This window comes from Cricetulus griseus, chromosome 4 (assembly GCF_003668045.3).
Source record: "Cricetulus griseus strain 17A/GY chromosome 4, alternate assembly CriGri-PICRH-1.0, whole genome shotgun sequence".
Lineage (NCBI taxonomy): Eukaryota > Metazoa > Chordata > Mammalia > Rodentia > Cricetidae > Cricetulus > Cricetulus griseus.
The window spans coordinates 135,658,307-135,684,828 of NC_048597.1; the positions used below are offsets into that span (position 1 = coordinate 135,658,307).

General features: G+C 40.8%; 1 protein-coding gene across 10 annotated transcripts in view; it reads left to right on the forward strand.

The window, feature by feature from the left end:
- Bbs9 (Bardet-Biedl syndrome 9) overlaps nucleotides 1-26,522 on the forward strand; it is a 408,032-nt gene that overhangs the window by 307,850 nt on the left and 73,660 nt on the right. For 9 of the 10 annotated variants that reach the window (XR_003484647.2, XM_027411687.2, XM_027411681.2 and 6 more), the window contains one exon: nucleotides 23,705-23,887. Coding sequence is in view for 9 of the 10 variants with exons in the window: in XM_027411687.2 (XP_027267488.1) it covers nucleotides 23,705-23,887 (183 nt within the window). In the remaining variant the exon portion in view is untranslated. Of the gene's footprint in view, nucleotides 1-15,858; nucleotides 15,879-23,704; nucleotides 23,888-26,522 lie in introns of those variants that run through there. The other variant, XM_035443547.1, reaches the window with a different exon arrangement.

A 26,522-nucleotide genomic window follows, 5' to 3' on the forward strand; every position in this document is an offset into this window, starting at 1 on the left:
ATAAACAGTCTGCTTTTATAGAGTTGGAAGCATTAAATCTGTAATTCTAAGTAAAATGGATACAATAGAGGAGGCCATATATGTGCTGTAAGAGAGTGAGGTGTGGGTATTATGCTATGTATTTTCATAAGTAGTGTCTATTTTATATTAAAAGTCAATCCTATGACAAGCTACTGAGGTCTAGATTATATAAAAAGAATAAAAAGCCAAATGGAAGACATTATCGTCAGGTATATAAAGTTTTGCTTTGCTTTAATGAAGATTATATTGGTTGAATTTGTAGTCTTGAAACACAAAAGCCTAAGATGTTGGCAATCATGCTGGCCTTTGTTGTGTGCCTACTGTGTGCTAGGTGGTGTGGCCAACATGCCTACTATGTGCTATGTGCTATGACAGGCCCTTGTGTTACAGGAGAGAAAAACTGATGCAAAAAGAAATCAAGAAATCCTCTTTGGGTCAAATGGCAAGGGCCTGGGTTTGGTTAGGCGAATAGTTTGATGTGCCTGATCGTTGCAGGGGTTACAGTCACAAATGAGTATAAGACCACCATGCAGCATAGGGGTAGATGAATGACAAAAAGAGGTTGTCAGTTCAGTCCTGTGAGCCCCTAGGAGCCCAGGTTATTTGATTCTGTGGGTTTTCTTCTGGTACCTTTGAATCCTCTGACTCCTACAATCCTTCTTCCCCCTCTTCCTCAAGATTCCCTGAGCTCTGCTTAATGTTTGACTGTGGTCTCTGCATTGGTTTTCATCACATGCTGGGTGAAGCCTCTCTGATGACAGTTGGGCTAGGCACCAATCTATAAGTATAGCAGAATATCATTAGGAATCATGTCATTGACTTTTTTTTTTTTTTGCCAGTTGTGTTTGTTTCTATCCTAGGTCTGTAGGCTATCTTGCTTATGGGTCCTGGCCCTCCAGGCAGTGTCAGGAGTTGGCTCCCTCATTGGTTGGCCACTCCCACAATTTCTGTTCCATTTTTATCCCAGCACATCTTGTAGGCAGGACAAATTGTAGGTCAAAGGTTTTATAGCTGGGTTGGTGTCCCAGTACCTCCACTAGAAATCTGCCTGGTTATAGGAGATGGCCAATTTAGGCTCCATCTCCCCTGATGCTAGGAGTCTTAGCTAGGGTTACCCTCATAGATTCCCGAGAGTTTCCATTGAATTAGGTTTCTAGCTCTTCCCAGAGATATCCCCAGATTCCAATTCTCTTTCCCAGTACTTTCTCTCTCCATCCTCTCTACACTTGATCACTCGTACTCTCATCCCCACCCCATCATATCCATCCCACTATCTACCAGCTATGTCTATTCTATTTCCCGTTCACAGTGAGATTCATATGCCCCCCCCCAACTCCTCAACTTGAGCCCTCCTCTCTGGGTCTGTGGATTGTAGCATGGTTATCCTTCATAGCTAATGTCCACTTAAATGTGAGTACATACTGTGTTTGTCTCTCTGGGTCTGGATTACCTCACTCACTAAAGATGATCTTTTCTAGTTTCATCCATTTGGCAGCAGATTTCATGATATCACCATTTTTAACAGCTGAGTAATATTCCATTGTGTAATTGCACTACATTTTCTTTATCCATTCTTCAGTTGAGGGACATTTAGGTTGTTTCCAGGTTCCAGCTATTATGAATAAAGCTGCTATGAACATTGTTGAACAAATGTTCTTATGGCATGGTGAGCATCCTTTGGGTATATGCTCAGGGCAAGTATAGCTGGATCTTGAGGTAGATCAATTCCCAATTTTCTGAGAAACCACCATATTGATTTCCAAAGTGCCTGTATGAGTTTACATTCCCACCAGCAATGGAGGGGCATTCCCCTTGCTCTACATCCTCATCTCTAGGAGCTGTCACTTGTGTTTTTTATCTTAGCCATTCGGACAGGTATAAGATGGAATATCAGAGTTGATTTGCATTTCCCTGATGGATAAAGGATGTTGAACAGTTCTTTAAGTGCTTCTCAGCCATTGGCCCAGAGCTTTTTTTTTGGTTAGGAAACTTTCAATGACTGTCTCTATTTCCTTGGGAGTTGTAGGTCTGTCTAAATTGTTTATCTGATCTTTCTTTAACTTTGGTAACTGGTATCTATTGAGAAAATTGTTCATTTCTTTTAGATTTTGTGGAGTACAGGTTTTTGAGGTATAACCTGATGATTCTTTGGATTTTCTTTCTTTCTTTTTTTTTATTAGAAAGAAAATTACTTTACATGTCAGTCCCAGGTCCCTCTTCCTCCCCTCCTCACCTGGCCCCACAACTAACACCCTACCTATCCCATACCCTTTCTGCTTCCCCTGGAAGGGGGTCTTCAATGTCTGTCACATTCTTTGGGATAGGGCCTAGGCCAACTGCCTTGTGTCTAGGCTCAGGGAGTATCCCTCCATGTGGGATGGGCTCCCAAAGTCTATTTCTATGCTAGGGGTAAGTACTGATCCACTACAAGAGTCCCCATAGATTTCCAAGGTCTCCTCACTGACACCCACATTCTGGGAGTCTGGATCAGTCCCATGCTGGTTTCCCAGCTATCAGTCTGGGGACCAAGAGCTCTCCCTTGTTCAGGTCAGCTGTTTCTTTGGGTTTCAACAGCCTGGTATGGACCCCTTTGCTCAACAGTCCTCCTTCTCTGCAACTGGATTTCAGTTCAGTTCAAGGTTTAGCTGTGGGTGTCTGCTTCTACTTCCACCAGCTGCTGGATGAAGGCTATACGATGGCATATGAATTAGTCATCAGTCTCATTATCAGGAGAGGGCATTTAAGGTTGCCTCTCCTCTGTTGCTTAGATTGTTAGTTGGTGTCATCTTTGTAGCTCTCCAGACATTTCCCTAGTGCCCGATTTCTCTTTAAACCTATAATGTCTCCCTCTATTATATTATCTCTTATCTTGCTCTCTTCTGTTCTTCCCCCCACTCAACCTCCCTGCCCCATCATGTCTTCCTCGCCCCTCTTCTTCTCCCCTTCTCATTCTCCTAGTTCCATCTCCCCTCCCCCCATGCTCCCAATTTGCTCAGGAGATCTTGTCCCTTTCCCTTTCTCCAGGGGACCATGTATATCTCTCTTAGGGTCCTCCTTGTTTACCAGCCTCTCCGGCAGCATGGTCTGCAGGCCGGCAATCCTTTACTCTATGTCTAAATTCCACATATGAGTGAGTACATACCATGCCTGTCTTTTTGTGACTGGGTTACCTTGCTCAGGATGGTTTCTTCTAGATCCATCCATTTGCCTTCGAATTTCAAGATTCCATTGCTTTTTTTCTTTTCCACTGAGTAGTACTCCATTGTGTAAATGTACCACATTTTCTCTATCCATTCTTCAGTTGAGGAGCATCTAGGTTGTTTCCAGGTTCTGACTATTACAAATAATGCTGTGATGAACATTGTTGAACAGATGTCCTTGTTGTATGAATGTGCATCTTTTGGGTATATGCCTAAGAGTGGAATTGCTGGGTCTTGTGATAGATTCCCATTTTCCTGAGGAACTGCCATACTGATTTCCAAAGTGGCTGTATGAGTTGGCACTCCAACCAGCAATGGAGGAGTATTCTCCCTTCTCCACATCCTCTCCAGCATAAACTGTCATTGGTGTTTTTGATTTTAGATCTTTGGATTTTCTGGGTGTTTGTTGCTATGTCCCCATTTTGTTAATTTGGATACTCTCTCTCTCTCTCTCTCTCTCTCTCTCTCTCTCTCTCTCTCTCTCTCTCTCTCTGCCTTTTAGTTAGTTTTGAATAAAGGTTTGTCTGTGTTGTTAATTTTCTCAAAGAATCAACTCTTTGTTTCATTGATTCTTTCAAATGTTCTCTTTGTTTATATTTTATTGATGTCAGTCCTTGGATTGATTATTATTCCTGAAATCTACTCCTTTTGGGTGTGTTTGCTTTTTTTTGTTTGGGTTTGTTATTTTTGTTCTAGAGCTTTCAGGTGTGCTGTTAAGTTGCTAGTGTGAAATTTTTCAAATTCTTCATGAAGGCACTTAGTGCTATGAACTGTTCTTTTAGCACCACTTTCTCTGTGTCCCATAAGTGTGAGTTATGTTGTGCATTCATTTTCATTAAATTCTAGGAAGTCTTTAATATTTTGTTTCTTTATTCCATGACCTAGTAGTAATTCAGTAGAGAATTGTTCAGTTTGTAGGCTTTTTGTAAGCTAGCATTGTTAACTTCAACTTTATTTTATTTTAAGACTTATTTATTATGCATACAGTGTTCTGCCTGCATGTATTCCTGCAGGCCAGAAGAGTGCACCAGGTCTCATTACAGATGGTTGTGAGCCAATATGTGGTTGCTGGGAATTGAACTCAGGATCTTTGGAAGAGCAGGTCGTGGTGTTAACCACTAAAGGAGAGATGACTCAGATGTTAAAGGCAAGGCTCATAACCAAAAACATAAATTAACTCCAACTTTAATCCATGGTCATCTGATGAGATACAGAAGGGTTATTTTAGTTTTCTTGTATCTTTTGAGACTTGCTTTATGGCAGAGTATATGGTTAATTTTATAAAAGGTTCCATGATGTGTTTGGAAGGAGTTATATTTTTTGGTGTTTGGATGAAATGTTGTATAGATATCTGTTATGTCCATTTGCTCGTCTGTTTTTTGCTACAGTGTTTCTCTGTTTAGTTTCTGCTGACAAACCTGTCCTTTGGTGAGAGTAGAATGTTGAAGTCTCCCATTATTATTGTGTGGACTTTGATGTGAGCTTTAAGCATTAGTAATGTGTCCTTTACAAATGTGGTCGCCCTTACATTTGAGGCATAGATGTTCAGAATTGAGACATAATCTAGGTGGATTTTTCCTTTAATGAATATGAAACGTCCTTCTCCATCTCTTGTGATTAATTTAGGTTGGAAGTGTATTTTGTTAGATATAGGATAGCTATACCAGCTTCCTTCATATGTCCATTTGCTTGGAAAATCTTGTTCTAATTCTGTACTATGAGGTAATGTCTATCTTTGATGTTGAGGTGTATTTTTTATATACAGCAGAAGGATTGATCCTGTTTTTATATCTATTCTGTTAGCCTGTGTCTTTTTATTGATGAATTGACTTCATTTACATTGAAATATATTAATGACCAATTATTTTTAATTACTGTTATTTTGTTGTTGTTGATGGTGTTGGTGGTCTGTCTCTCTGTGTCTCTGTGTCTCTCTGTGTCTCTGTCTCTGTCTCTCTCTCTCTCTCTCTCTCTCTCTCTCTCTCTCTGTGTGTGTGTGTGTGTGTGTGTGTGTGTGTGTGTGTGTGTGTGTGTGTGTGTTTCCCTTTGGATTTTGTTGGTGTGAGATTATCTATTGTCTGTGTTTTCCTGGGAGTAGTTAATGTCCCTGGGTTGGAGTTTTCCTTCTCATACCTTCTGTGGGGCTGGATTTCTGGCTAGATATTGTTTAAATTTGACTTTATTATGAGATAACTTGTTCTCCTAACCTATGGTGATTGACAGTTTTCCTGAGTATAGTAGTACGAGTTGGCATCCATGGTCTCTTCAAGTCTGCAAGACATCTGTCCAGGTCCTTCTAGTTGTTAGAGTTTCCATCAAAAGTTAGGTATAATTCTAATAGGTCTGGCTTCATATTTTACTTGGCCTTCTTTCCTTTCTACTTTTAATATTCTTTCTTTGTTCTGTATGTTAGTGTTTTGATATATATAATGCAGGGACTTTCTTTTCTTGTCCAATCTATTTGATGTACAGTAAGCTTCTTGTAGTTTTATAGCCATGTTTTTCTTTAGGTTAGAAAAATTTTCTTCTGTGATTTTGTTAAATATGTTTTCTGGGTTTTTGAGCTAGGATTCATCTCCTTCTATTCCTAATATTCTTAGGTTTTGTCTTTCTTAGTGTCCCAGATTTCCTGGATGTTTTGTGCTGGATTTTTAGATTCAGCATTTTCTTTGACTGATGAATCTATTTCTCTTATTGTATCTTCAATGCCAGAGATACTTTCTTCCATCTCTTGTATTCTGTTGGTGATGCTTGCATCTATAGTTTCTTTTCACTTATCTAGATTTTTCATTTCCAAAATTCCCTCAGTTTGTGTTTTCTTATTGCTTCTATTTTGATGTTCATGTCTTGAATAGTTTCCTTTACCTATTTTTTTCCTTGGCTTTCTGGCATTCTTTAAGGGATTTATTGATTTCTCCCAATTATTTGGCTGTCTTTTACTCTATTTCTTTAAGGGATTTTTCTACTTCCTCTTTAAGAACCTCTATCATCTTCATAAAGTTGGGTTTATGGTCATTGTCTTATGCTTCAGCTGCATTGTAATATTCAGGTCTTGCTGTTGAAGGGTAACGGGCTGTGGTGTTGTCATTTTGCCCTGGATGTTGTTGACTGTATTTTTATACTGATGTTTAGGCTTCTGGGTTTGGGATGATTATATCTACACCCTGATTTCTGTGTTTGTCTTTTTGGATGTGTGTTTTGTTCCTTGGTTTTTGTTTCCTCTTTGTTCTTCTAGTCTTTGTGGTCTGGATTTCTGGTAGCTGGTATGACCTCTGAACTAGTAGGGAGTCTCTGTCCAATCTGGGAGCTAACCTTCTGGTGGTTAGCTTGGCCTTTGTTACATCTGGGGGTCTCTGTTCTTCTGACTGATGTGACCTTCATTTGAGCAGGTGAGGTCTCCTGGATTTGGGGGAGGGCTGGCCTCAGGAAAGATGATGAGATGGGATGGGTCTTTGGAAGCAGAATATAGGGAGTATGGCAGTTGAGCTGGCAAGTATGTCACTCACCTGTTCTCACTGGTGTGGTCTGCACCTGAACAAAAGGAGTCTGCTGGGGTGGCCACAGGGCCTATCACCTGAGCAGGTGTGGTCTCCAGGTGTTTGGTGGTGTAGGGCTGGCTTTGGGAAGGATGATCAGGTATGATGGCAAGGTCTATGGGATGGGCCTTGGGAAACAGAATCTGGGGAGTAAGGCAGTTTGCCCGACAGGCAAGTCACTCACCTGTTTTTCCCAATGTGCAACTCTTAATTTATTTGTGTAAGTAATGTTTGAATCATAATGAGCATCACAAAGCTTCCTTAACAATACCTAGGATTATGTAAACTCAAGCCTTGGACTCCACCCCACAAGTGGATTATTGAGTTCATATTTCCTGATCATTCAAAGGAGAGTATGGGTATATTTGTCAGTGGACAAGATCCTGTCTAGTACTCATAATTATAATTATAAAATCCATAATATCATCAAACAAAGCTTATTTCTGGTAGTCATTGTGGTAATTCATTGTCTTCAGTATTGACTGAGATACCAGTTCCCTGAATGTCTATGCTCATGGGCTTCTGCTCTGATTCTATGCTTTGCTTCTGATAAAAACCACAGCTCTTGACTATAAATTCAGACTCTAGAACAGTGGCTCCCAGCTTTCTGAGAAGAGCATTGACCATTGACAGCATCTAAAATATTTTTGGTTGTTACAGCTAATGGGAGGAGCTCTAGTGTGGGCTCAAGATGCTATGTACTTCCTGCAGTGGCCAAGACAGCCCCATGACAAAGACTTACCTGGCCCCTTAACCTGCCAGGCAGTGGTAGTAAAGACTTGGATGACTTTACTAATCAGTGATAATGCTTTGCATGGAGAAGGTATGGGTGTTGATGGTTTACAAACTGTAGTCAGCCTAATAAATCACTTGGCCTCCAAAAGTTTTCCAAACATGACAGCCAGGACCTTATTCACCTGAAGGCAAGTTTGTGCTGAGCAGGCCATGTGGTGCTCTAGTAAGTTGTCTTTGTGGGTGCTCTCATTCAAATGAGTCATCACAAGTTTTCATTTACTTTGGTACATCAGTTGCTCAAGAAAATCTTGCCAGGTGCCAGAGACTGTAGGTGGGTTCAACTAGTAATAGGACAATCGCTAGCCTGAAAGCATTTATACTAGAAACTAAGTTCAGCTGCAGCAAGGCCTCTTCCAAGTCTAGTGTTCCCACAGGCTGTGACTGTAGAAATACTCACAGTTTACCCCAGTTCGTGCCACACCAAACCAGGTAACTTCACTCATCACCTGGTGCATTATTTTCATGTAGTCTGGTCATAAGCAGATAGTAAGGGTATAAATACCTTTTATCTTAGAAAGCAAAATCATAAAAATCACAAGTGTTTAAGAGTTCCAGGCCCTCTCTACAGACCTTTGTTATATAGCTCGGGCCCCAGCCTCCCTGTTGCTGGGATTCCAGCCTACATATGATTGTCTAGTCTGAAAAACTAGATATCCTAAAAGAAGATTCATAGAGTGGAAAAACAACAGATTTTGTTAGTTTGTTTGTTTACCTGTGTACGTGTGTACGTGTGTGTGTGTGTGTGTGTGTGTGTGTGTGTGTGTGTGTGTGTGTGTGTGTGTGTGTGTGTGTGTCTGTGTCTGTGTCTGTCTGTGTCTGTCTGTGTCTGTCTATGCATGTATAGATGTTACTTCATTTCAGGAACTCTGAGGAAATGGTCAGTATTGTCACCTTACTTTAGCGTTTCCAGGTTCTCTTTTTTGCCATCATAAGTGGATCACTAGCATATTCTAGTTGATCACATTTGGAACCATCTCTTAACACTGACTGCCCTAGGTAAAGGAATACTCGGGGACACCCAGCCAGCTAGCTCCCCTTCTCACCATGGTTTCCCTTCATGGAATTTGGTGCTCCATGCTGTGTGGGTGGCTTCCAAGTCACAGACATGTTTGTCTATAAGACTCTTGTCTGAAACATTCTAAAATTAGAAACTATTCAGTCCCATGATGTTGTTTTTGGAGAGAGATAACTATTGCATTCTCCAGGGCTTGTAAAATGAGCTCTGGCATTGGCAGCCATAGATTCCTGCCTTACTAGCAATCCGTTCAGTGACAGACCATGGCCCAGAAAACATTCATTTGCCTTTTTACAACCTGATTCCATTAATTGTTATTTTTTAAATTTGGGTTTCAACTGGCTATAGGTGGACCATTTTAAGAGGTAAAACTTTGGTCAGCTGTGTGTGTGGGGGGGACAGTGAAGTGGGGAGGTAAAAACCAAAGTCAGGCCTGAGATCAGTTGTAATTTCACTTTTACATGAGACAGACAAGAGAAGAGTTTCCTTTCAGATGATTAAGTTACATGTCTACTTAGTGAATAAGCTTTGCAGAAATAGCAGAGGTTTTCTCTGTGTCACTTGTAAATTATGTATTGTCTGTTTTAGTTAACATTTTTATGTATCAATGGTATACATTTGAAATGCCCAACCAACATCTTCGTCCCCCCACTGCTTACGTTTTATAGTCTATTGGGCAGAGGATTTGAAAGGGTAAAAAAGGAGGGGGATGGTCCTTAAATATAACCAAGTTTCTCAGGAATACTTTGTTTTCTAAAAGAAGTTTTATATGATTTGTAAGGGCATTTGGTACGTGTAGATTAGCATCAGAGAATTTTTTAAGAATAAAACATTTTATTTTAATATTATCCCTTTGGAGCTTGATTTTTTTCTTTTTTTAAATTTGAATTAGAAACAAGATTGTTTTACATGACAATCCCAGCTCCCACTCCCTTCCCTTCCTCCCCTACAACCCCTCCCCCAAATAAAACCCTACCTATCACATATCCTTTCTGATCCCCAGGGAGGGTGAGGCCTTCCATAGGGTGTCATCAGAGTCTATCATATCCTTTGGGTTAGGGCCATCCCCATGTGTCTTGGCTCAGGGAGTATCCCTCTATGTGAATTGGGCTCCCAAAGTCCACACCTATGCTAAGTACTAAACTTATCTACAGGAGGTCCTGTAGATTTCCAAGGTCTCCTCACTGAAACCCACATTCCTGGGGTCTGGATCAGTCCCATGCTGGTTTCCCAGCTATCAGTCTGGGGACCAAGAGCTCCCAGTTGTTCAGGTCAGCTGTTTCTTTGGGTTTCATCAGCCTGGTCTGGACCCCTTTGCCCATCACTCGTTCTTCTCTGCAACTGGATTCCAGTTCAGTTCAGTGATTAGTTGTGGTGTCTGCTTCTACTTCCACCAGCTGCTGGATGAAGGCTATAGGATGGCACGTAAGACAGTCATCAATCTCATCATCAGGGGAGGGCATTTAAGGTTGCCTCTCCTCTGTTGCTTAGATTGTTAGTTGGTGTTATTTTGGTAGATCTCCAGACCTTTCCCTAGTGCCTGATTTCTCTGTAAACCTAAAATGTCTCCCTCTATTATGGTATCTCCATTCGTGATATCTTCTATTCTTTGCCTGACTCAACCTTTCTGCTCCCTCATGTCCTCTGCATCCCTCCTCTTCTTCCCTTCTCATTCTCCTAGCTCCCTCCCCCCTCTTCCCATGCTCCCAACTTGCTCAGGGGATCTTGACCCTTTCCCTTTCTTCAGGGGAACCAGGTATGTCTCTCTTAGGGTCCTCCTTGTTTACCAGCCTCTCTGGCAGCATGGTCTGGAGGCTGGCAATCCTTTACTCTATGTCTAAAATCTGCATATGAGTGAGTACATACCATGTTTGTCTTTTTGTGATTGGGTTACCTCACTCAGAATGGTTTCTTCTAGTTCCATCCATTTTCCTGCAAATTTCAAGATTCCATTGTTTTGTTTTGTTTTTTTTTTTCTGCTGAGTAGTACTCCATTGTGTAAATGTACCACATTTTCTCCATCCATTCCTCAGTTGAAGGGCATCTAGGTTGTTTCCAGGTTCTGGCTATTACAAACAATGCCGCTATGAACATCATTGAACAGATGTCCTTGTTGTATGAATGTGCATCTTTTGGGTATATGCCTAAGAGTGGAATTGCTGGATCTTGTGGTAGACTCATTCCCATTTTCTCAAGGAGTCGACATACTGATTTCCAGAGTGGCTGTACAAGTTGGCACTTCCACCAGCAGTGGTGGAGTGTTCCCCTTTCTCCACATCCTCTCCAGATAAACTATCATTGGTGTTTTTGATTTCAGCCGTTCTAAAAGGAGTAAGATGGTATCTTAGAGTTGTTTTGATTTGCATTTCCCTGATGGCTAAGGATGTTGAACACTTTCTTATGTGTCTTTCAACCATTTTAGAATCCTCTATTGAGGTCCCATTTATCAATTGTTGATCTCAGTGTCTGTGCTATAGGTGTAATGTTCAGGAAGCAGTCTCCTGTACCAATTAATTCAAGGGTATTTCCCACTTTGTCTTCTGATAGGTTCAGTGTGGCTGGATTTATGTTGAGGTCTTTGATCCATTTGGACTTAAGTTTTGGGCATGGCAATAGCCATCAATCTATCTGCAGTCTTCTACATTCCAGTTATGCCAGCACAATTTGTTGAAGATGCTTTCTTTATTCCATTGTATAAATTTAGCTTCTTTGTCAAAACTCAAGTTAACTACAACCAGAAAAATATAGGCAATAGATAATCCCACTTTACCAACAGCCAAAAGAAAAAAAGCATGGAAACCCACACATAATTTCACCACCACCATCAAATCCAAAACAAACAAGAATGAACAATCAATGGTGATTAATATCCCTCAATATTAATGGTCTTAACTCGCCCATAAAAAGACACAGGTTAGCAGAATGTATAAGAAGACAGAATCCATCCTTCTGCTGCATACTAGAAACAAACGTCAACTTCAAAGACAGACGGTACTTAAGAATTAAAGTTTGGGAAAAGATTTTCCAAACAAATGGACCCAAGAAACAAGCAGGGGTAGCAATCCTAATATCCAACAAATTGGACTTTAAACTAAAATCAATCAAATGAGATGAAGGTCTTACAGAGAAAATTTATATCCTGGTGAGAGCCACCATGATTTTGAGCATCACAGCAGCCATGTCTTGATGTTCCTGACTGTTAGGTTGTTTGCTTATCTTTTGATAACTCTGGGATGTGTAAGTCAAGCTTTTAATGAGACATGTCCACAATTTCTGCTATTATTAGCTACCTGAAATGGTCATGGTGAAAATGTATCCTGATTCCAGGTGTGGTTTAGAAATCTAAGCTCCATGTAGGGAGTCACCCTAGCCCCGCCCAATAGTCCTGGGGCAGGTACCAGGTGGACCCGGGGACTCGCCCATAAGGGCGTGGTGAAGGAAAGCCGGGAGGACGTAAGGGAGCTTCTTAAGGGGCTGCATGTGGGGACGCGGGCCCCTTTTGTTCTGGCCGAGTTGGCTGGGTTCTTAACCTAGCTCTGGCCTGTGTTTCACCCTGCTGTCCTCTGAAATAAAGAGACCTTAATCCAATATCTCCATATTAGAGGAGAGCCCCCAGGAGTCTCTCTGCTAGAGATGCTACAGATTGGGATCCATCCCTGTCCTCTGTGTTTAAACTAACAACACCAAAATGGCTAAGGATTGTATCCTTGCCCAGTGTGGTGGTGAGTGCCTATAGGCCCAGCATTTGAAAGGCAGAGACAGGCAGATCTCTGAGTTCAATGCTAATCTGGTCTACATAGTGAGTTCCAGGACAGCAAGGGTTATATAGAGAGACTTTGTCTTAGAAACAACAACAACAACAACAATAACAGCAAAGGAGAGGATGCGGAGAAAGAGGAACACTCCTCCACTGCTGGTGGGAGTGCCAACTTGTACAGCCACTGTGGAAAACAGTATGGCGACTCCTCAAGAAAATGGGAATGAGTCTACCACAAGATCCAGCAATTCCTCTCCTAGGCATATACCCAAAAGATGCACATTCATATAACAAGGACATATGTTCAACCATGTTCAGAGCAGCATTATTTGTAATAGCCAGAAACTGGAAGCAGCCTAGATGCCCCTCAACCAAAGAATGGATAGAGAAATTGTGGTACATTTACACAATGGAGTACTACTCAGCAGAAAAAAAAACAAAACAAAACAATGGAATCTTGAAATTTGCAGGAAAATGGATGGAACTAGAGGAAACCATTCTGAGTGAGGTAACACAATCACAAAAAGACCAACATGATATGTACTCACTCATATGTGGACCTGCTTTATGATACATAGTAGTGACCATGCTTTATCAGAGCTGTTTTTAATGATGTTGCTCAGAATGGTTTCCTCCCAGATGATGACTGAGAAACTAATTAAAAAAAAAATGGTGCCAAGTACCACAAGAGTAACAGAACTGTGCTGTTTTCTGGGATTCTGTTTTTTACTTTTTTGTTGTTTTTTGTTTTTTGTTTTTTGTTTTTGTTTGTTTTTTGTTTTTTTTTTAAATGGAGCGTGCTGGATGTCTCTACAATTTTGTTCAAAGGACTGCAGAACCTGGAAAAAGAAATAGGAGCTGTTGCTCCTATTGATGCATAACACATTGCCATTATTGCTTTCCCTCTCTCTCCCTCTCTCTCTCTCTCTCTCTCTCTCTCTATATATATATATATATATATATATATATATATACATGCTAATTGAAACTCAAATATGTGATGAATCCAAGGTGTTTCAGTGAGTGCTCACCTGTGCATGCAAATTTGATTTCATCTTTAGTAAGTAGTAAAGTTATATGCTTGCCAAAAAAAAAAAAATGACACACTGGAAGACAAATGTCACACAATTTCAATTTTATGTGTAACCTAGAAATGATGAACTTATGGGAACAGAGAGCAGAATTGTGGCTATTAGGCTTCAATGTGGGACTTTTAACAATGGGGAAACGATTGGTTTAAGGATATAAAACTGCAGTTGGACAAGAGGCATGGACTTTCTGAAGTCTTGAGGTCTACTGAGAGCATGATAAATATGGTTGATAACAATATGCTATATTTTAAAAGTTGTGAGATAGTATACTTTAAGTGTTCTCAAAACAAAAATGATGAATATGTGTGATATAACATGTTAATTGGTTTAATTTAGCCATGCCATTGTGAACATACTATATTCTGTATCATAATTGTGCATGACTTTATTTATGAACTAAATAAATGAATGGAAAACAACAACAACAACAATAACAGCAAAGGTTAGATTCTTGGTATGCCTTAATAATAAAATGCCCAGAGTTGGCTTTCATCCGTGCAGGAGTTAAAGTGTAATGAATGAATGTAGGCTTGCAAACACTTCTAGTATGCTCATCTGGCCTTTCTGACATCCATAATCTTTCTCTTTTCTTTTTAATCTTATTTAATTTTTCTTTTGGTGAAAGAACAATTATTTTGGATACAAATAGCATCTTTCCAGTCAATGTAAAAGTTGAGCTCTGGTAAGCTTCTTCCTTATTGCAAGATGTTCACCGTGTTGAAGTCTGGACTGACCAAATGCCATCACAAATAACACTGGTGAGAAGGAAGTCTGCCCTGTTTCTGCTGTTTTATATACTGAAAGTGTATCCAACATGAAGGCCACCATCTGAAGAGTCAATTCCTGTAGGCAGTCATCAGAACCATCTGTAGCTTGTATGTGTGTGTACATGCATGCCTGTGTGGTACTATATGTGTGTGTGTATGTAACCACAATGGCTGAACAGGGTGTTGAATTCCCTGGATCTGGAATTAGAGATGGCTATGAGCCATCTCATGGGGGTATTGTGAACTGAACTCTGGTCCTCTGCAAGAGCATCAAGGGTCTTAACAGCTGTGCCATCTCTCCAGCCCCTGTCTTCATGCTTTAATAGAAGTATAACAAAGTCAAATTAGGGATCCAATATGTCTGACTTTCATAGCTTTTAGTAGTACATTTGATGCAGTGTTCCACGACATTTTATTTTGAAACTTGATTAAATATAGCAACAAAATGAAGACTGTCCTGTTGAGTGGTAACAAATGGTGGAATATGGGAGAAAGAGTGGTGACCAGGTGTTCCCTTCTCTTCGGGAAAGGGCAGTAGGTAGTGTGTTCTATGTATCAGAAGACGAGTCCTCCTTTTTCAATGTCATTGTCTAGTAAAAATAATTTACCTGTTATGCCTAAACAATATGGGGAGTGTTAAGAAATAGTAACAGAAGCCAAATAAACTAGAGATGAATGGAAGGGATGTTAACAAGGTTTTATGGAGTATTATTTTATAAGTAAGGAAACTAAGTCTGAGGGAGATAAAGGTTGTGGAGCTGGTAAGTGGCACTGCTAGTATTCACACATAAACCTTATTGACTCCAAAGCCACATGATTATTCTGTCATTTGAATGTCATTAAGCATTAAGTCTTCATCTTAATGTGGTATTAGTCATTAATATATGAAAACTTTACTCCTGTTACTTTTCCCATTGTTGTGGCCAAATAGCTGATAAGAACCAACTTGTTTTGGCTCCTGCTTTGAAAAAAAAGTCTATGGATGGGGGAGAGAGTACAGGATAGGCATGGTGGCTGTTCCTCCATGGCAGCAGCTTGCTCATAATTGGGTGGACCAGAAAACAGGGAGATGAAGGCCAGTACTCGGCTCACTCCCTGCTTTGCTTCTCTTTTAAACTATTGAATCTTCAGCACATTTGATGGTATCACCCAGTTCAGGTTGAGCCTCTCTCTACAGCTAATTGTTACTGCAGTCTCCTCGTAGATGCACCTAGAGGTCTCCTTGGTGATTCTAAATCTATTCAAGTTGACAGTAGAGTTGAACTATCACAGTTGCCCAATTGAAGGTGGTTTCTCATTTATCACTCGTGAATCATGGTTTCAAAGTACACATTTCTATTTCACTTTTTTTAACATCTCCATTGATATCCAGTTTACCCAGATATAGTACCTCTCCTTAAGGCACATACTTAAAAAAATTTTGTTGTACTCACAGGGATATACCACCATTACTACAGTTTAGTTTTAGAGTAATTCATTCTCCCTAAATGAAGCCCCATACTCATTTGCTGTCATTTCCCAGTCTACCTTACCCTACCCACCACCCAACCACTTCAGTCTTCGTTTATAGATTTGACTGTTCTTTACATGACCCTTTGTGGCAAGCTTCTTTTGCTTTACACATTTTTAGAGCCATTCATGTTTAATATGTGTACACATCTCTTTTCTTTTCATAGTGAAATAACATTTCATTGCATGGATATGCCAGGATCTGTTTAATCCATTAATCAAGTTGTAGTCAGTTCTTTCTACCTTTTGGCTACTCTAAATAAGGCTTCTATAAATACCCATGCTTTAGAAGATTAACTCAACAACAACAACAACAACAAAAAATCAGTAGCCCTGCTATATACAGATGATAAACTCCCTGAGAAAGAAATCAGAGAAACATCACCCTTTACAATTGCCACAAACAACATAAATGCCTTGGAGTAATGCTAACTAAGAAAGTGAATGACCTGTATCATAAGAATTTTGAGTCTTTTAAGAAAGAAATTAAAGAAGATACCAGAAAATGGCAGGATCTCCCATGTTCTTGGATAGTTAGGATCAAAACAGTAAAAATGGCAATCTTGCCAAAAGCAATCTACAGATTCAATGCAATCCTCATCAAAATCCCAGCACAATTCTTCACAGACCTTAAAAGAACAATTCTCAACTTTATATGGAAAAACAAAAGATCCAGGATAGCCAAAACAACCCTGTATAATAAAAGAACAGCCAGAGGCATCTCTGACTTCAAGCTCTATTATAGAGCATAGTTCTCTAAACAGCTTGGTATTGGCACAAAAATAGGCAGGTAGACCAATGGAATTGAATTGAAAACCCTGATATTAGCCCACACACCTACAAATACCTGATTTTTGACAAAGAAGCTAGAATTATACAATGGAAAAAAAGAAAGCCTCTTCAACAAATGGTGCTGGCATAATTGGATGATGGCATGTAGAAGACTGCAGATAGATCCATATCAGTCTCCATGCACAAAACTTAAGTCCCAATGGATCAAAGACCTCAACATAAATCCAGCCACACTGAACCCCTTAGAAGAGAAGGTAGGTGGTACCCTGGAACAAATTGGAACAGGAGCCCGCTTCCTGAACATAACATCAGTAGCACAGACACTGAGATTGACAATTAATAAATGGGATCTCTTGAAACTGAGAAGCTTCTGTAAGGCAAAGGACACAGTCAGTAGGACAAAACGCCAGCCCACAGAATGGGAAAAGATATTCACCAACCCCACATCTGACAGAGGGCTGATCTCCAAAATATACAAAGAACTCAAGAAGCTAGTCTCCAAAACACCAAACAACCCAATTAAAAAGTGGGGTACAGAACTAAATAGAGAATTCTCAATAGAGGAATCTAAAATGGCAGAAAGACACATAAGAAAGTGCTCAACATCCTTAGCCATCAGGGAAATGCAAATCAAAACAACTCTAAGATACCATCTTACATCTGTCAGAATAGCTAAAATCAAAATCACCAATGACAGTTTATGCTTGGAGAGGATGTGGAAAAAGTGGAACACTCCTCAACTGCTAGTGGGAGTGCCAACTTGTACAGCCACTTTGGAAATCAATATGGCGACTCCTCAAGAAAATGGGAATGAGTCTACCACAAGATCCAGCAATTCCACTCTTAGGCATATACCCAAAAGATGCACATTCATACAACAAGGACATCTGTTCAGTGATGTTCATAGCAGCATTGTTTGTAATAGCCAGAACCTGGAAGCAACCTAGATGCCCCTCAACTGAGGAATGGATGGAGAAAATGTGGTACATTTACACAATGGAGTACTACTCAGCAGAAAAACAAAACAAAACAAAACAATGGAATCTTGAAATTTGCAGGAAAATGGATGGAACTAGAGGAAACCATTCTGAGTGAGGTAACCCAATCACAAAAAGACAAAAATGGTATGTACTCACTCATATATGGATTTTAGATCTAGAGCAAAGAAGTAGCAGCCTACAATCCATACCGCCAGAGAAGCCAGGAAACAAAGAGGACCCTAAGAGAGACATACATGGTCCCCCGGAGAAGGGGAAAGGGACAAGATCTCCTAAGCTAATGTGGATCATGGGAGGAGGGGAAAGGGAGTGTAGGGGACACCGTAACCACACCTGCTAGGGGGTGGCTACAGGTATGCCTGACCATGCCCTTATAGGTGAAGTAGAGAAGGTTTAAGAGTGAGGGGCCAGCACAGTGGGCTTCCCTTCTTCAGTTTCATCTTTGGCTTGCTGTACTTACTCCTGCCTGCTGGCTGGCTAAGTCGCTCTGTAAGTAAGGCTTTTCCCTAATAAATACCCTTATATTTTTACCTGACTCCATATTGGTAGTTTCCCACATTAAGGGAGTTAGAAGAAAGAGAAGGGGAGAACGGGAGGGGAGAGGAGGAAAGGAGGGAGCAGGAAGATCTAGTCAGGGGAGGAATGGAGGAAAGCTAGAAAAGGAATACCATCATAGAGGGAACCAGTAAAGGTTTCAAGAGAATTCTGCCATTAGGGAAAGGTCCAGAGATCTACAAGGTTGACTCCAACTAACAATCTAAGCAATAGTTGAGAGGCTACCTTAAAAGCCCTTCTCCGATAATGAGATTGATGACTACCTTATATGCCATCCTAGTACCTTCATCCAGTAGCTGATGGAAGCAAATGCAGACACTGCTAAACATTGAGCTGAACTCTGGAACCCAGTTGCAGAGAGGAAGGAGTAATGAGCAAAGAGGTCAAGACCAGGCTGGAGAAACCCACAGAAACAGCTGATCAGCAAAGCTGAGAGCTGCCATGGGGGCACAAGGTAGAGTTTATTGTACACACTTCTTATGCAGATACCAGTGTGCTAGTAAACCATCAGCACAGTCAGGGATTTCTGGTAAAGTCTGTAGCTTGAGTGTGGTATCTGGCTATGCTGTTTACCATTGATCCTTCCTGGAATCCGTTTCTTATTCTTAATATGTGGCCAATAATAGTATCTACCTCTTAAGGTTGTTTTGAGAATTAAATGGACTATTCCCTCTAAAGAGTTCAGTCTGTGTTTGGTTCCTAGAAAGGCTTCAGTGAAATGTTGACAATTTTTACAAACATTGGCTTGTTTAGACTATTGAAAACATTGTAACTTGAGATTTATAGAAAAATAGATGAGTCATCCTTAAAAAAAAAACCGAGTAGCTTCATTAGACAAGGTGGCCTGGAACATTACTTTTGTCTAGCTTTCATATTTCTGAGCTATACAGAATATAACAACATTCCCATTGTTAAGAGAAACAGATAGTCTGTTAACATCACATTCTTACACATTGTGAACTTGGTAACTATGGGCAGTGCCTTACCACTTTGAGAAGAGAGCAGCCATTTTCAGTTAATCTCGTGTTGAAAGTCCCAAAGATGGTAAAGTGCAAATAAAGTACACGTCTGTGATAGGTATGATATGTAAGCAGTACTCACCCCACGTTATCAAAAGGAGGATCAACAACTGATTTTATGGGGTCACCTGTGGACACAGGGCACTCATTGGGAAGGCAGAAAACACAGTTGGGATCCTGGCACTTCATTGCCCTTGCTCATTGCCCTGGCCTAGGTGCACAGACGGTGCTAAGCCTTCATCCCTTCATCATTGAATTGGAGACGGTATGGGGCGGGGACTGTCAGTAATTTCTATCTCAGAGCGCCATCAAAAGAACTGAGTGATGGATGCTAACAGCTCTGAGCACAGTGCCTGGACCACAGTCAGTCTCAGCAGTTTCCATTTAAGCAGCAGCACAGTAGGATTCTGTGTGCCACACATGAGATTTGGATAAAGATTGAACTAGCTTAGGTGGAGAAATTGGACATGTCTGTGTTCACATAGCATGATTCATGTCTACTTCGTTGTTACTGCTGCTGCTTTCCTGTAACCAATTTTAGAGCCTGTCTTGGCAGCTGGAAGTATTTGGGATTAATTTCACACTCGCTTTATGAGTTGAGTGTTTTCCTGCAGCTCTCTGGGCTTCTGCCTCATTACTTTGGCATCAACTGATATGGCCATTGGACAGAGATATCCTTTGGGGTCCCCATTTTATTTGGAAACCATCAATTTGAAAAAGCAAAGCAAAAGTCATCAGCACAATGTGCTTGAAATTGTTAGCATTTACTGTTTCCTATAGCCCTTTCTTCTGTAGTTCTGTTGTACACTAGGGAGAACAAAGTTTGCTCGGACAGTGATGAGCCCTGAAATAGAGATCTCTCTCCCTCAAATGTTAAGTCCTAGAAGATGGTTGGCTTCGTCTCTTAGTTCCAGGTGATCTGGGAAATCTTTTGGGCCTTGGTCATTCAGATCTGAATCTTGATGGGTTTCATTTTTCCAGCTCTTTTTAATATGCTAATTATGCTTAATTCATTTGGCTCTCATCAAAAACAAAGTAAACTTGGCTGTTACATGCAAAACTAAATCGAGAACATAGAGATCTGTTTAGTATTTCATGCTGGCCAGTAGGTCAGGAAGATTTTCCTTGGGGGTAATTTACATGAGGAATTGTTTATCCCTTTTCTGTGATGGTTTGGGGATAACAGACTCTTTCCACAATGGCACAGAAATATATCCAGTGAGACCGGAGCTTGAGAGACAGTGCTTCTCCCAGATTGATGTATTTTGGGCCTTGTTCTGGAAAGATCCTGTGGCTTGGGCTGCTGTCACACTAAGTCATTCTTTCACTACAGCTGTGTTTAGCAAGCTGGGTGGGTCCATGAACTGACATGTTGCTACACTTAGTGAGAATTTTCCCTTGGTAGTTAGGAACATGCATAGAAGCTTCACTGAAGTCTCACTGCCTGAGTGCCCCAAGCATTTGTTATGCTTGGCAGTGCTCTATTGGGTACTCTTTGGACAATAGGAGCACTTAGAATATTCAGTGTCTTCTGAGTTAAGTACCTGCCCTGCACCTGAGCACTCCCCATGAACAAGCTTTTCATTTTCATCCTTCTAACAGCAGCTCCTCCAGTGGTCTCTACTCTTCTCCTTTGTTGGAATTGTGTCCTCTTTTAAAGGCCCATTCCTACTACCTGTGTGTTGGGAAGTCTCACTTCTCAGTTCTGTGCAGGAAAATGGTTAACATTACCTCTGGTGCAGAGAGCAGAGGGAGCTGTCTCTCACATTCTCTGAGTTTTCTGTTGTACAAAATTCTAGTAGCAGATTTCAAGCTATTGATGTTTCCAAGTACAGAGTTGAAGAAATGGTCAGTAGCCTACGACTGCAAAGTGCTAACCAAAGACAGATATAATAAGTAAAAGTTACGACAAGGCCTACAAAGCAGCAGGAAATAATGAGTTTTGAGCATTTATTGTCTTTTTATAATTTAATTTCAAGTCCTATAATTTTTAGTAATGGCCATATGAAATAAATGACTTGCAAAATTCCTGAAAATTGAACAATTGGTTCTTTCTCTTGACCTGGGAGGGGCTCAGTGAGCCAGGTCCAGTGTGTTTCTCCCTCCATGTGCTCCTCCCTGAAGCCTTCCAAACCCAGCTGGCATTAGAACAACTGTCTCTGAACCTACAAAATGCCTACCATCTCAAGCAACCTGCATTGAGACAGACCCCAATGCTTGGGTTCTGTGTTTTTGTTTTTGTTTTTGTTTTAAACTAGGTAGGGATATAGTCAGACTGGCTACTTAACTTGAAGATCCCAGTACAAAATGAAACTGATGGGCCCTGTTTACACAAGCAGAGAAAGTGATGTTAAAACAGCTATATAATAGAAAACCTTTTCCCTTTTCTTTAGTGGTCTGCCTTCTACAAGTTTTGATTCAATTTTTTTCTATTTTATAGTAAATTTAAAACTTTAAATTGGTATCAGTTTTACTATCGATTTTTATATGGCCAATGCCGATTTTAAATGCAAGTCTAAAAGCACTTCACTCATGTACTCAGATGTATCTACCTCCTCTGCTCATGTGCATGCTCCATTTTTCTGATGGCTTCAGGGACTTTCCTAAGCACATACAGCTTCAACTTTCTCATCTGTCTACAGAAAGATGTCAAGTAAGTACCAGTGACTGACAACACTGATCACACGTGGCATACCATTTCTGCTCAGTTAATTGAAGGGTTGTCTTTAACAGTCATGACCTTGATGCAGTTTTCTTTTGGGGTCTATGGGACCTTCCTTACAGGATCAGTATTTGTTTCCCTCACCCTATCTTTCTTCTCTAGTGTGAAAATTTTGAAGGTAGAGATTAGATCTGTCACTAATGAGTCCCCTGGAAATTCCTGCATATACCCAGAATTTAGGAGGCGTTTATGACCTTGATCTTTCTCTGAGTTCAACTTTAGACAACAATGATGCTTAATTGTTACTTAACATTCACAGCAAGACAAGAGAGTGTAAGCTTAGACTTCAACAGGAGTTGTTTGTGATCCTCGTGAGGGTGCAAATGATTTCAGGTGTTTCCCTTTAAGCAAAGTGGTCTCTCCTATCTCTTCTAGGGGGCTTCTTGAAGTAATGGGAAAGGGAGGCATTCCAGCCCCATTTGAGTAAAGAGGCCCCAGGGATATTAACTCTGGTCCATCGTAATCAGTCCCTTGCTAGCTTCTTTTACACTTTCTTTTCTGCCCAATTACAACATTATTATAGTAATGCTTCTTCCCACTAATTGGTTCTGTATGTATACTTTCTTTTAAATAATTACAAGTTCCCATGGGCTATCAGCTCTCGTCTACTTCTTTAGAATGCCAGAGGAAAGCACAGTCCTAGGCACACAGTCAACAGTGCATTTTATGTGGTGCTGGACTTGGTTCAGACCCCCATGGCTCCCTGGAGAGCTGACTGAACTGTAATTGGCTTCTGGAACTCCTTTAAGATGTTCTTCACGTGACAAAGAATCCTGGTGTTCACGGCATGTTCAGGCAAAGATCTTCAGTTGTGCTGTCTTTCCATAGCTCACATCTCATTTCCAGTGTCTCCCAGACACTCTGATGACTGTCCCTCTGGAGCCCCTCTCCCCACATGGAATTTGAGAGACCACACAGCTGTAGACTCTACTTGTTTGAATGATGATGTTTTAACAAGTCCTTTGGGCCAGTGTCAATAAGCCATGAAATATCACCGAATAGATGGTCTTCACCAGACTGCTGAGTCTCATCTGAGTCCTCAAGCTGGCGGGGACTTTGGGAAGGAGTTTATTACTCCAGCGTTAGCTCTTCCTGTTCTGGGGGACTATAGACGCCATGAATCTCCAGGCAGTCAGTTCATTACTTTTAATGAGCACAGAATTCACCAAGACATTGAAGTAAAATAGAGTCAAACACCAATGGGCAGACTTGGATATTCCCCCAATTTCTGCTTTAGTTCCTTTTTCCACAAGATTATTCAAGAGAAGTTTTTAAGGCAGATTCTATCCAGTCCTGCCAATTTCTATCCTAAGTAGATTTGGCATTGCAAACCTAACACACCCTGGGCTGTTTTTAATGCCCTGTGGGTTGGTGTCTGACATTTGTGTTAAAATGACAGTTTTCGAACTGATCAGATATTTGAACCTTGTTTGACTTTTACATACATTAAAGAAATATTGGATTTCTCAATGTCTTTAATCTATAAGACAAAGGATAAGTTATTTTCTGAAAATAGTGATGAAGTTATGTAAAACAGAGATTTAGCTACTTTGATTTTATTTTAATTGATCAGTGTTCACAGCTAATTGTAAAAGATTGAAATAGTTTTTACTCTTGAGTACTTATATCCCCACATATTGAAGAAAGCCAGTTGATATCGAGGCACACATGGAACAACATCCCTGTAAAGCTGATTTGTGGATATTTCCAGCCCTGGCCATATGGATTTGGAATAACTTGAGACATTTTCTCAAAGAAGGAAGCTAGCAGATGAATGATGACTTCTTTATTATTCAACCTGACTGTGTTTGTGGAAGACAAAGCTCATCAAGATGTTTTAAAGGAAAACCAAAGTGTGCTAAATGTAACTTGCTGAGGGCTCAGGGACTGTGAAATCATCGCTAACTACAGTGTGTCATTTCTTCAGGTGATTGCTCTAGCAGATGCAGTGGAGGAGAACCAAGACAGGCTGTTGCAGTCCTCTGCTGGCCTGAGGAGTGCCACCCATTTGCTGATCCTGCTCGTCAGGCTGTGGCAGAAGCTGAGTGCTGACCAGACTGCTATTCTAGAAGCAGCGTTTCTGCCTCTACAGGAAGACACACAGGAACTGGTAAGGACCCAAGGCCCACAGCTGCATGATTGAAAAGGCTTTGGTTTAGAGGAGATATCACGTGCCTATCTATGGTTTTTAAGGCATCAAAGGAGGCTTGTGTTTTTACAAAAATGCTGTTTTCCTTTTCTTTAAACAATAATAAAAGTGTCATATGGCAGCACTACCCCACCCCCCAGCAGTTTTAAAAATAGGCCTATAGTCCATTTTTTATGTAGTACCCAGTCTGTTTTATGTGCTCCTCAATCTCCGAGAGGCAGAGAAGTAGTCATTTGACAGCCTGAGTGATTGCAGTAAAGCCTCCAGATTAGCTAATCCTTCCAAGTCTGCCAGAGAAAACACTTCAGTCATTTTAATTTGTTCGATGTTCTTAAATTTTAGTGTCACTTCAAAGGTTAGGGCACTGAGATGGCTTTGCTGAAAGGGATGGGAACAGTTCTTTACATTTGCAGAGTTCTTTATAATAGTTGATAAAGCCCTCTGCCTTAGAAGAGGCATTTCAGAGTGAAATGGGAAAAGTGAGTCTGTGACGTAGATTTTAACCAGGGTCCATTAAACCAAAGTGCCTGACTTCTGGGAATCACAGATGTGCACAGGACCAGGTGCCCTGTGCATGGTCTGTGTACTTTTATTTATGGAGAAATAATAGGCACCCCAGAAACCAGAGGTCCAAGCTCAGCTCTTTGTGGTGGTTTCAAGCCCAGTTTTAAACCGAGACCTGAGAATGTGGTCATGAAAGTTACAGTGCTGAAGCTAACACTTTTTTCAAGTGCTCTCCTGGCACTGCTGTAGTCATTTTCCAAGAACCATCTCATTTAATCATAGATGTGGCACTGACAATAGCTTAAGTATTGTTTCCATCTCCATTTTATAAAACACAAAACCCAAACCTAAGTTTTCTATAGTTAAATGCATTTCCAACACTGGTGGCAGTAGGGCCAGGATTTAGACCCAGTCCATCTGCTCGTAAAGTGTATGCTTTTAACCAGATACCTTATTTTAGTGAACACATTCATTGTCTTATTATTTTCTGTTTCCATAAAGAGACACCATGCACGGGCAAGGAAACTTTAAAAAGGAAACATTCCATTTGAGGATCATGGTTCCAGAAGGTTAGATCCCATGACCATCATGACTGGCCAGGAGCATGGCAGCAGGCAGGCATGGCCATAGGGCAGTAGTTGACAGCTCACATCTGATCTACAAGCACCAGGCAGAGAGAGCAACAGACAGACAGACAGCAGCAGAGAGACAGACAGAGAGAGGGGGAAGAGGGAGAGAGGGAGGGAGGGAGGGAGAGAGAGAGAGCGCTGAGAATGGTGTGGACAAGCCCATCACTAGTGACATACCTCCTCCAATATGGCCACACCTCCCAGTCCTTCCCAAACCTTACCACCAACTGGGGACCTAGCATCCAAATCTATGAGCCTACAAGGGCCATTCTCATTCGAACCATCACAATCATAAAAATCTTAAGTTTTGTCAGCTGCATAAAACTTTTTTTAAAAGAAAAAGCTTTATTTTTGTGACTTAAAACATGAATAAATACACTGAAATAAAGAAACACAGTTTTAGTTGCAAATGATATAAAGAGACTGACAATTTTTTATAAGTCAAATGACCTTCAGTAGTAGCACTGGAGACACTTAACTGCAATGAGAGAAGGAACATTGTGGTGTGGCCAGCTATTTATAAACTCACATTAGGAGGCAAAAGGCCTTGGTTAATCTGCAGTTTTGGTTCCACCACTGAATGACAGTCGCTGTTGTGCTCAGCTGTTCTGAATTGCTGCTTCTGGATCTGTAAGAGGCAAGCTAGGCCCCAGCCCAGAAGCTATGAGAGGAACTGAAGGGGACAGCTCAGCAGAGTAGTAGAGGCTAGAGGTCAGCATTGGAACTGGTTTGCCCTAAATTGCCTTTATGATAATTGTCCATCTCTCTGTCATATTCAAAAGCTGGACTCATGTCTTAGGTCCTTTTGCATTCGTAGGACTTCTTTAAGGACTGGTCCAAAGTCAATATTTATCCAACAGAAGATTGCAGAGAATGGTGAGGGTGGAAGAGAAGAAAGCAGTACAGGACAAGTTTGTAATTTGTATAGTGCAGTGCAAAGGTTAACACAAACCCCTTGTTCAAAGAGTAGGAGCAGGAGTCCTAGAGAGGATGGTGACATGGTTCAGCAGGTAAAGAAAATGGACATGCAAGCTTGGCAGCCCAGGTTCTCTGCCTAGAGACCAAATAAAGGTTCATGGAGACAACTGATGCCACAAAGTTGTCTTCTGACGCCTGCATGTGCACTGTACACACCATCTCCGCACCTCACAGGCACTCACATACATACATGCACCCCCGCAACACACACTAACTAAACATTTTAAATCACAGTGGATCCTCCTTCCCGAATCCCATTTTGCTGTATGCATATTCTGAACTTCTGTGTTCTGTGTTAAACTACAGACCAAAAATGTTAATATGTAAATATTGTCTGAGAGAGAGTACATTAGCACAGTTTTTATTACAGTATGTTGTGATGCTTCTTTGATTTTTTTGTTATCATTAATTTCTTCCTGTGCCTATTTATAAATCTGATGTATACTGCATATAAAAAGTATGTTTGTCTAAGGTTTGGTACTGCC